Source organism: Dictyostelium purpureum (genome assembly GCF_000190715.1).
Source record: "Dictyostelium purpureum unplaced genomic scaffold DICPUscaffold_282, whole genome shotgun sequence".
NCBI lineage: Eukaryota > Evosea > Eumycetozoa > Dictyosteliales > Dictyosteliaceae > Dictyostelium > Dictyostelium purpureum.
The window spans coordinates 28,011-39,127 of record NW_003519618.1 but is presented as its reverse complement, the minus strand read 5'-3'; the positions used below and the strand labels follow the sequence as shown (position 1 = coordinate 39,127).

Sequence of the window (11,117 nt, the reverse complement as noted above, 5' to 3'; positions counted from 1 at the left end):
AAATAGTTGTATTTTAAAAATATTTAAATTGTATAGTATTTATTGTTTTATTGTCATCTCTACTATTTTCGCCACTTTCTCCTTACAATGTTCAGTACAATCCTCTTTTAGATTTAATTTTTTTTTTTTTAAATTGATCAAAAAAATACACCTGATACACAAATTAACACAACAAATAATTTTCTACAAAACCATATATAAATTATGAAACAAAAATAAAAAATAATATTTACAAATATAAAATATAATACATATGAAAAAAAGCGAAAAAATGAAATTTTGGAATTTGATTTTTAAAAATTTGGATTTTTATAGATTAATGCGAGAAATTAAAATATTTTGAAGTCTTTTACCATGTAAATTTTGTAAGAGAAATTGAATTTTTTTCAAGTCTTTTACCATATAAAATTAATATGGAAAAAGACTTAGAAAAAAAAATAAATAAGTTATTCCAATTTTGGTAAAAAGAGAAAAAAATTATGTTTTTCTTGTGATTGTTGTGAGACTATTTGGTAATGTTCCGGGTGTAACTACTTGGTTAAATTTAACACCGAATGTGAGTGTTGTGAGACTATTTGGTATTGAACCGGGTAGAACTACTTGGTTAAAATCACGACCTAATGTGATTGTTGTGAGACTATTTGGTAATGTGTCGGGTGTAACTACTTGGTTAAATTTAGCACCGAATGTGAGTGTTCTGAGACTATTTGGTAATGTTCCGGGTGTAACTACTTGGTTAAATTTAACACCGAATGTGAGTGTTGTGAGACTATTTGGTAATGAATCGGGTACAACTACTTGGTTAAAATCACGACCTAATGTGAGTGTTGTGAGACTATTTGGTAATGTTCCGGGTAGAACTACTTGGTTAAATTTAACACCGAATGTGAGTGTTGTGAGACTATTTGGTAATGTTCCGGGTAGAACTACTTGGTTAAATTTAACACCGAATGTGAGTGTTGTGAGACTATTTGGTAATGTTCCGGGTGAAACTACTTGGTTAAAATAATAACCGAATGTGATTGTTGTGAGACTATTTGGTAATGTTCCGGGTGAAACTACTTGGTTAAAATAATCACCGAATGTGAGTGTTGTGAGACTATTTGGTAATGTGTCGGGTGAAACTACTTTGTTAAAACCTTTACCGAATGTGAGTGTTGTGAGATTATTTGGTAATGTTCCGGGTGAAACTACTTGGTTAAAATAATGACCGAATGTGAGTGTTGTAAGACTATTTGGTAATGTTCCGGGTGAAACTACTTGGTTAAAATAATCACCGAATGTGAGTGTTGTGAGACTATTTGGTAATGTGCCGGGTGAAACTACTTGGTTAAAATAATAACCGAATGTGAGTGTTGTGAGACTATTTGGTAATGTTCCGGGTGAAACTACTTGGTTAAATGTATGACCGAATGTGAGTGTTGTGAGACTATTTGGTAATGTTCCGGGTGTAACTACTTGGTTAAAATCATAACCGAATGTGAGTGTTGTGAGACTATTTGGTAATGTGTCGGGTGTAACTACTTGGTTAAATTTAGCACCGAATGTGAGTGTTGTGAGATTATTTGGTAATGTTCCGGGTGTAACTACTTGGTTAAAATCATAACCGAATGTGAGTGTTGTGAGACTATTTGGTAATGTGTCGGGTGTAACTACTTGGTTAAATTTAGCACCGAATGTGAGTGTTCTGAGACTATTTGGTAATGTTCCGGGTGAAACTACTTGGTTAAAATAATCACCGAATGTGAGTGTTGTGAGACTATTTGGTAATGTGTCGGGTGAAACTACTTTGTTAAAACCTTTACCGAATGTGAGTGTTGTGAGACTATTTGGTAATGTGCCGGGTGAAACTACTTGGTTAAAATAATAACCGAATGTGAGTGTTGTGAGACTATTTGGTAATGTTCCGGGTGAAACTACTTGGTTAAATGTATGACCGAATGTGAGTGTTGTGAGACTATTTGGTAATGTTCCGGGTGTAACTACTTGGTTAAAATCATAACCGAATGTGAGTGTTGTGAGACTATTTGGTAATGTGCCGGGTGAAAATAATTTTCTATAATTAGTAGCGAGTGTGAGTGTAGTAATTGTATTTGGTAGATTTTCTGGAATTAACCTTTTATTAAAACGGTACAAATATAAATTTGTCAAAAAAGGTGGAAATTCATTTGTTTTTGGTAGTGGGTCATTACACCACTTAAGTGATGTTATATATGATTTATCTTTAAACTGATTATAGCCTGATTTATCAAAATCTACAGCCCTATATTCAATAAACTTTAAAATATGTTTATGAATTTCTTTTCTTAAAACAATATTATTCCAAACTTTATACAATAATCTATAATAATAATTTAAGAGAAAACACCAATTAATATGCTTTTAATTAATATACTATATTATATTTATATTTATTGTATTTTTTGTACTTACCTTTCACTAATGTTACTACTGTTTTTTAGCTCTTCGCATATAGGAAATTTTTCTGGGAAAGTAATTATTATGTCCAGAAGCTCATCCATTGTTTATATGAAAACATAAATAAAAAAAAAAATTTTAAAATAAATATTTTATCAAAATTTTAAAAAAATTTTCCCAAAAAAAATAATTTTTAAAATTTTTTTTGTTGCAAAAACGTTGTTATTGATAAATGATGAAGGGCGAGTTATAATTTTGAGTGTGATTTTTTATTAAGATATATTATTGAACCCACTTTTGATTTAATTTTTGTATTATAAAAAATGAAAATTAATTTTTTTTTTTTTTTTTTTTTTATTCATTTATAAATTTGGGAATGATAATTCGTCTGAAGATATAATTTATAGAAACAAGATTTACTATATAAAAATTTATATAAATTTATTCTATACAATAATAAATATCAAAAGAAGGTCTCCAATATGAAAATCACAATATTAAATCAGAGATTACAATTTTTCAAGAATTTAGTATAGTTCTTTCTCTTTCAGTTAAATATTAGTTTCATTATATTCAAATACAATAATAAATATGTAAATATTATAATTATGGTTACCTTATGAGTTATTTGCTATATGATTGACCTTGGACCGTTTAGAATTTTTTGAGCTTTGTCTGTTGAGTTGAACTAATGAGATTCATAATTACTTATTATAAATGTTGATAATGATGAGATTATTTCTTGGATGATGTAGATGACTTTTAATTTCATCGATTTCAATAATTGAAACTTTGAACGAAACGATTTTATTAATAATTTAGTCTTCATCGATTTCTTAAACGAAATATTGAATAATGAATTTAAACTATTAATCTAATCGACATCAAATTCTATATTGATCGATATCTATATAATCAACAAATTCGAAATTGGATCATCATCGTCATCTTCATCTAAATATTCACCTTCATTCCCATTAACCTATAAACCTTCGGCATTAGCTACTCTCTGCAATAAATTATTAATGAAATAAATTAATATATATTTTATATATTATGTATAAATATGAAAGTGTAAATTACTTACTTTAATGTTAACAAATGGTGCTCTACAATTTAGGCAGGTTCTATATTGTTCGGACCATTTAAAAATACATTCATAGCAAAATTTATGAACGCAATCAATTGTGGCGATTTGGCTGGTCTCGATTTCGCTGACACAAATAGTGCATTTGTTATCTATTTCTAAACGGCCTCTTTCCAATCTTTCTTGTTCTAATTTAAGTCTTTCTTCCCTTTCTTTTTTTAATCTAGCTTTTTCAATTCTTTTTAATCTTCTTCTTTCTTGTATTTCCCCTTCGATTTGTGCTCTTGCTGATCTTTCTCTTTGTTGCTGCATTCTTTGCATTCTTAATATATCTAATCTTTCTTTTTCTTCTCTTTCTTTTTGTAATCTTACTAATTTAATTTTTTCATATCTTTCTTTAATTTCTCTTTCTCTTTCTTCTATTTTAATTCTTTCCATTCTTTCAAATTCTTCCCTTTCTCTGTACATTCTTTGTACTCTTTCTATTTCTTTCAATCTTTGAAGTTGTTCTAATTTTTTCTTTTCTTCTTCTATTTCTTTTTCAATTCTTAATCTTTCCATTTGTTCTAATTTTTTCTTTTCTTCTCTTTCTTTATCAATTCTTAGTCTTTCCATTTCAATTATTTGTTTTTCATATTCTTCATCTTTGGTTTTTTGTTTTTTGGAAAGTTCTCTATCACTTTTTGTTGTTTCATTTTCAAATTCCAATGGTCTCTTCTTCATTGGATTTTTGCAGGTTGGATAGACAGATAATTTGGTTGGTTGATAGGTGGCTGGAGCAAATTTGGATGGAACAGATGATTCTTTTGGTGGATTTGGGTTATTATTTAATTGGGAAGAATTTGAATCAAATATTTGTGATTGTGGTTGATTGTGTGATTGGGGACATGTGTTATTAGATTGGAGTTGTGGTGATTGATCTTTTGGGGATACATTTTGTGGGTGTTGTTGTTGTTGGTGTGGGTGTTGGTTACAATGAATTTGAGCAGTTATAATATTGTTGGTTGGAATAGAAGGTTGAGTAAGAGTGTTGTTATTATTACTATTGTTGCAATTATTATTGCTATTGTTAATGCTATTTTTATTACTATTGCTATTATTATTTTTGGAAAAATATTTATTAATAAAATAAAATAATGAGATGATAGAAACTAAAATGTAAAAAATAATTAATAAACTATTCATTTTTAATTGGTATTTAATAATGGGCTATATGATATATTATTTAGTTTAGGGTTGGAAATTATTTTATAAATATAAAAAATTATTATTGCAATTATTAAAATTTATTATATGTGCCGAATATTATAATGAAAAAATAAAAATGTATGATTATTTGTATGTTTATAAAATAATAAAGAAAAAAAAAAAAAAAACTTTTTCAAAATACAATGAAAGAAAATTAAAAAATTTAAACAGTGTTCAATTAAAAAGGAAAAAGTGTGGTTGATCATTATAATAAAAAAAAAATTTAACAAGAGTCTTTAATTCATATTGAAATATTCCTCTCTAAAGTTATAATAAATTTCATTTCCATTATAATTTTTTTTATATCTTGAATGATTGGCCATTTTTTGTTGACCTAAAGAAATAAATTTTTTTTTTTTATTTTATTTTATTTTTTTAAATATTAATTAATGAAAAATATATAGTTAATTAGTTTATAATTTATAAAAAAATAAAAAAATAAAAGAAGAATTATAATATTAATTTTAATTTAAAATAATAATAATATAAATTTAAAAAATAAAAATATTTTTATAAAACGACAACATTACTTAATAATTAGATGTTTAAAAAAAAAAAGATCAATAATTTATTTAATATTATAACTACCATTATGATTGGTTATTTCCATTTCGAATAATTCGATTGGTTTACTAATGTTACGATGGGAGTTCCTATTATTCCATTTTTTATTAATAATGGGATTGGTTAATGAATAATATGAACCAGGAGAGCAAAACTCTGTATCTGTAGTTAGATTTAGTTGTTGATTAAAATTAACACCATTGTTTCTACCAAATGCACCTCTATTATAAACATCCTTTGTGGAAAATGCCCCATTATAAGGAATCCAAAGACCTTCACAGTAAAACTCTATTTGCGAATGGCAACCACAGTCAGCTAATATTTTACCAACTGGATCTTGTCTGAATGACTTTTCTGCTATTGATCTACCAGATATATATCTTGTTGGAATATTATTGTATCTTGTAATTGATGAAAAGAAAGTACTAAAACTTCCACATGCCCCTTTTCCTGTTTCATAACACTTAACTGCCTTTTGGGTCCCATGTTGAGAGCTATAGGTCATGTGCTTTTTTATAAAGAGTGATATTCTATAACAAAAACAAATGATAGATTCTTTTGTGCCATCGGAGAAAACTATTGGTTCTAATCTATGCTTTTTAATGAATCGACCAAATTCTTCAGAATCGTGGTCACACAAATTATCTGGATTTGTGTAAATGAATATTTCTTGTTCGGTTATTGGTGTATACTCGATATATTCATCCTTGTCTACTTCCTCCAAAGCATTTGAAAACATATCACCCTCTGTTATATGATAAATTGTAACTCTCGAGCTTGGAGGCATATTATCGTATTGAACCTTATAACATGGGTATAGGTTGGTTGGGATTTCGATAGATTTGATTATTCTTCCGGTAGTTTCACAATGGAGCTCGAATGTAGATGACCTGATATGTTGGGTTTGCATTGATTGAGGTTTATGTATATAAATTGATAAACTGTCGACACCTTCAATATCATAGGTTCTTTTTGCTGTATATTTAAATGAGAATTTATATTCTCTATTAACTTTCCATCTTCTATTCCACATTTTTTTATGAAGCTCGTGATCATTTAAAATTACATCGATTAATGGTTGGCCATCCTCTACCCTGGGCGGTTTACAAATTACACTTTTGTCATATTTATGATATAAATTTGTTGGAGATTGTGATATAGTTTCTCTGTTTAATATTTTTTTAATTGGCATATAATTATGCCAAATTTTTGAATAAGTTGAATGAATAGGTTGGCTACTACGATTTTTTTGTTGATGAGTATTATAAATTTGTGAACCCGCTGGTTCAAAAATTGGTGATTTATTTACATTTGGTTGTTCTAAGTGAGAATTATTGTCGATTGGGATTGAAAAAGGTGTTGAGGTTGGTGTAGGTTTAAACTGGTGTGATTGTGGTTGTAATTGCGATTGCGGTTGTGACTGTGGTTGTGTCCGTGGTTGTGATTGTTGAGGCTGAGAAGTACCTTTTCGTTGAAATAAAGAAAAAAAAGAATTTGATGATTTTTTTTGCTGAGGTTGTGAGGGTTGTAGTTGTTGATACAATTGATAGTTATTTGATTCGAAATTTGGAATTGGATTTTCAAATTTGGGTAATTCAAAACTTAATAGGTATGAAGAATTCCCATGAATTGAATTTAAACTGTTAAATAAACTTTGAATTGAAAATTGAAAATTGATGATAGGAATATCAAAAGAACCAATCCTGTCTCTAAAAACTGATTTAATATCATTAAACAATGAAGACTTTTCATTAATATATTCTTTTTTTGTTTGCTCTCTTTGATGTGGAGATAAATTTGATGATACCAGGTCAAACTCTTGTTTATCTACTGAATCTATATTTAACTTTAAAATTTTTAAAACTTCACAAAAACTTGATATTGTATTTCTATTTGATTCTTGGTTTATTGACCATTCATTTACAATGATTTCGACTTGACTTTTAATACTACTGCCATACAGTGATAATGGATGAGATCCTTCATTTCCACTACTAAAAGATCCTTTAATATTATTTAAGAAACTATTATTATTTAAATAAATATCTTAAAAATAAAAAATTAGAATCCATAGTTGAGATTTTATCTAAACTATTATTATCTATATTATTAATATTATTATTATTATTAATATAATTATAACGTTAATAACTATTTACCTTTAATTTTATTACAATAGTTTTCTATTGAATCATTTATTTTTAAAGCATTTGAATATAAGATATTAAATTGAGTTTTAATTATTTCATAGCTATTATCTAAACTTTTATTATTAGGGATATTCATTATAATTAATATTTCATTTAATTATTAAAAAAAATGAAAAAAAAAAAAAAAAAAATTATTTTAAAATTAAAAATAAAATAAAATAAAATATAAATAAATAAAAAAAATAAAAAAAAATAAATAAATAAATAAATAAACCACCACTAAAATTACTTTTTTAAGAAATATTATTATTATAAATACTATTATAATAATTTTTAAAATTCAAATAAATTTATTTAGTTTTTTGTTTTTTGTTTGTGGCTGTCTTTGTTGGGACTGGTTGTTGTTTTTTTGGTTCCTTTCTTTTAATTTCGGCTTGATCTTCAATAATTTCTAAATCATCTTCATCTTCTAAAATTTCTTTTTTTGGTTGTTGCTGTTGTTGTTGTTGTTGTTGTTTTTTATTTTTATTTTTATTAGTAATTGATTCTTGTTGTTGTTTAAATTGAATAAATTGATTTGTTAATTTTTCATTAGTTAATTTAAGATTTTCATTATTTTTTGTTAAAGCTTCAATATTTTTCTTTAATTGAGCAACTTGTTTTTCATAATCTTGAATAGTGTTATTTAATTCCTAAATAATTTAAAATCAATTAATAATTATTTTTTGATGTGGTGATATAATATTTAATATTTAATTTACATACATTAATTTTACTATTAGTTTCTTGATTTGTAATATTTATAATTTCGTCATTTGTAGATTGAGTACTTTCGATTCTTATTTGTAAATTTGAAACAGTTGGAAGATAATCCAAATGATTATCAACTTGAATATCTTTTAATTTCATTGGAACACTGGTTCTTTCAATGGTATTTGCAGAGTACTTTTCGAAAGGTTGTAATGGATCCATTAATTTCTTATTATCGACTATACCATTAGCATTGAAATTTAATTGATCGATTGGGTTCATCATAACAAATAATGACGAGATTCCACCTTTAATTGTATTGGCAATCGATCTGACAGTTTGACGACTAAAAGTATCCCAAATATTACAAACACCATCAATTGAACCTGAAATTAATAATGATCCATCGATTGATAATGATAATGAACTAATTGCTTTTGTGTGACCGGTGAATGTTTTTCTTTTATTGTTATTATTATCGATTTCTGAGGTGAAAGATTTTTCATTAATGCTATTATTGTTGCTGTTATTTGCGATACTATTATTTAATAATGAACCACTATTTAATTGAATTAAATCTATTTGATAAATTATACCATTGCCACCACCAACATAAAGAGTTGTTTCTGTTGAATCTAAAACTATTGAGGTTAAAAAGGTTGGGAAAATGATTGAATTTATACAGGCACCAGTGACCATATCCCATATTTTAACAGTTCTATCTAAAGAGGCGGAGAAAAGACGTGAATTTGAGCCACCAAAACCACTATATAACGATGTAATACCTAAAGAATGATCAGAGAATGAGTTTTTAGCTCTGATAAGTGAAACTTCTCTATCTAAAATATGGTCAAAACTCCAACAATTTATGATACCGTCATCACCGGCTGTAATTAAATAGAAATCGTCTTTGGTGAATGTAAGACATGAGATTTTATTGTAGTGAGCCTCCCACATTCTTAACAATGTACCTGTGGCGACTTCCCAAAGGTAAACAACACCACTTGGTGTACCCATTGCAACATAACTGCCATCGGAACTTGAACAAATTGGTCCAGATTTTTCTTGAAGTGGAGTTTTATAAATTGGTTGATCTTTTTTCCAACTGTACAAATGAATCATTGGTTTTTGTGATTGAGATGTAGCAAAATATTCATTACCAACTACACAAAATCCATTTGGTTCACTTGAACTACTATTAAAGGTGGCTAAAAGGACACCATTTCTAAGGTCATAAATAAATATTGAATTATCTTCTTTACTTGTTATTGCAATAACTTCGGATGTAATATTTGAAATTTGTTTATTATCTTTTTCTGGTGCTTGATCTAATGCGTTGCTTAATTTTATGTGTTTTACTTTTTTAACTTTAATTTTTGATTGAAATACCATATTTTATTTTATTTATATCTATATTTATTTATATATATATATTTATGTTATTTAAATAAAAAAAAATAATTTTTCGTTTTTTTTAAAAAAATTAAAAATTATAAAATTTAAAAAAAAAAAAAAAAAAAAACAAATATTTAATATTTTCTTTTTTTTGGCTTATAAAAAAAAACGAAATGATTAAAATTTGGTTTTTTTCATAGTTAAAAAATTATAAGAGTTTTTTTCAATTTTTTTTTTTTTTTTTTTTAAATTTTTCATTTTTTATTTTTTTTTACTTGATTAATTTGAATTATTTCTATATATATATATTTTAGGTTGTTTATAATTTTTAGAATAATCAATTTTGAAAATATCCATATATATACCAAAAATGCAAAGAGCATTCAAATTATCACAATCAGTTTCTAGAACTGCATTTAAAACATGTGTTGCCTCAGCACCAAAAGTTAATGCATCATCTTTTGCAACCTTTACAACTGCATCAGCAACAGCAGCATCAACCACAAGCGGTTCATTTGGAGATGGTTTAGTTAACAACCCATCCAAAAATACTTCAGTTCAAAAAGGAAATATGTATGTTTTTATATAAATAATCACAAATTTATTATAAAATAATAATAGTAATTGTTAATAAAAACAATAATAATAATAATAATAATAATAATAATAATAATAATAATAATAATAATAATAATAAACATAGTATTGAATATCCATTAATACAACAATACTAAAATAGTAATAGTTCTATTGTTCAATTTATAAAAATAATAATATTAGACTATATAAATCTTTAAATATATCATCACATAAACAAATATATTAACTGAATTTAATTATTTAGAAATAACTTTAGAACAACAGGATTACCTTTATTAGTTGCTGATGGAGATGATGATGATGATGGTGGGTGATTTTACAATAAAAGCAGATAAAGAATTTACAGGGGTGGGTGATTTTTTTTTTAATTTAAATATTTTTTACCTTTTTACATTTTTTTTTTTAATATTAATATAATTTATTTTATGTATTTAGGGCATCATAGCTTAACATGTAGGATAAAACAAAACAAAACAAATATTTAATAAACTAAAACTATAAAATAAAAATAATAAAAAAAAAATGGAAAATAAAAAAATTTTTTAAAAAAAAAAAACTATTGTAAAATACAAATTTTACTATTAATTTAATAATGATCTAACTTTATTTAAAGTGGGTTGTTTACCACATCTCTATTATTCGGTTATTATAGCATGTGTTGTTAAGATTTGGGCCATTATCATGAGTTAGACCAAAGATTGAATTTTATGATTTCTAAAATTAAAAAAATTTGTAATTTAAAAAGTGGGGTCTATTATTAAATTTTTTTTAACAGAGATATTTCCGGTAATCTATATTTAACCCAAAAAAAAAAAAAATAAAAAAAAAATTGATAATAATAAAATATGTTTATTATTATCAATTTTTTTTATAATAAAAATACTTATTTTTAACTATTATACTAT

At 25.7% G+C, this 11,117-nt stretch overlaps 5 protein-coding genes across 5 annotated transcripts in view; 1 reads left to right on the top strand and 4 right to left on the bottom strand.

The window, feature by feature from the left end:
* Window positions 1–477: 477 nt before the first annotated feature.
* Window positions 478–2,522, bottom strand: DICPUDRAFT_82212 (uncharacterized protein; the record flags this gene model as incomplete). The annotated part of the gene is made up of 2 exons (XM_003291491.1): window positions 478–2,341; window positions 2,434–2,522. 2 exons carry the CDS (start codon window positions 2,520–2,522, stop codon window positions 478–480), a joined length of 1,953 nt encoding a protein of 650 aa, XP_003291539.1.
* An 878-nt stretch (window positions 2,523–3,400) lies between these two features.
* Window positions 3,401–4,690, bottom strand: DICPUDRAFT_156150 (uncharacterized protein; the record flags this gene model as incomplete). Its single annotated transcript, XM_003291490.1, has 2 exons — window positions 3,401–3,427; window positions 3,506–4,690. 2 exons carry the CDS (start codon window positions 4,688–4,690, stop codon window positions 3,401–3,403), a joined length of 1,212 nt encoding a protein of 403 aa, XP_003291538.1.
* Window positions 4,691–5,765: 1,075 nt separating this feature from the next.
* Window positions 5,766–6,377, bottom strand: DICPUDRAFT_9877 (uncharacterized protein; the record flags this gene model as incomplete). The annotated part of the gene is made up of 1 exon (XM_003291489.1): window positions 5,766–6,377. A coding segment is annotated over one exon (612 nt), but the record flags the coding sequence as incomplete, so codon positions are not given.
* Window positions 6,378–7,874: 1,497 nt separating this feature from the next.
* DICPUDRAFT_6126 (uncharacterized protein) lies at window positions 7,875–9,588 on the bottom strand (the record flags this gene model as incomplete). Its single annotated transcript, XM_003291488.1, has 2 exons — window positions 7,875–8,159; window positions 8,233–9,588. Coding segments are annotated over 2 exons (1,641 nt in total), but the record flags the coding sequence as incomplete, so codon positions are not given.
* A 394-nt stretch (window positions 9,589–9,982) lies between these two features.
* Window positions 9,983–11,117, top strand: part of DICPUDRAFT_156147 (uncharacterized protein) — a gene marked incomplete at both ends in the record, with an annotated part of 4,521 nt that continues 3,386 nt past the window's right edge. The window contains 2 exons of the mRNA XM_003291497.1: window positions 9,983–10,185; window positions 10,457–10,518. Coding sequence (XP_003291545.1) covers window positions 9,983–10,185; window positions 10,457–10,518 — 265 coding nt within the window. The remainder of the gene's footprint in view (window positions 10,186–10,456; window positions 10,519–11,117) is intronic.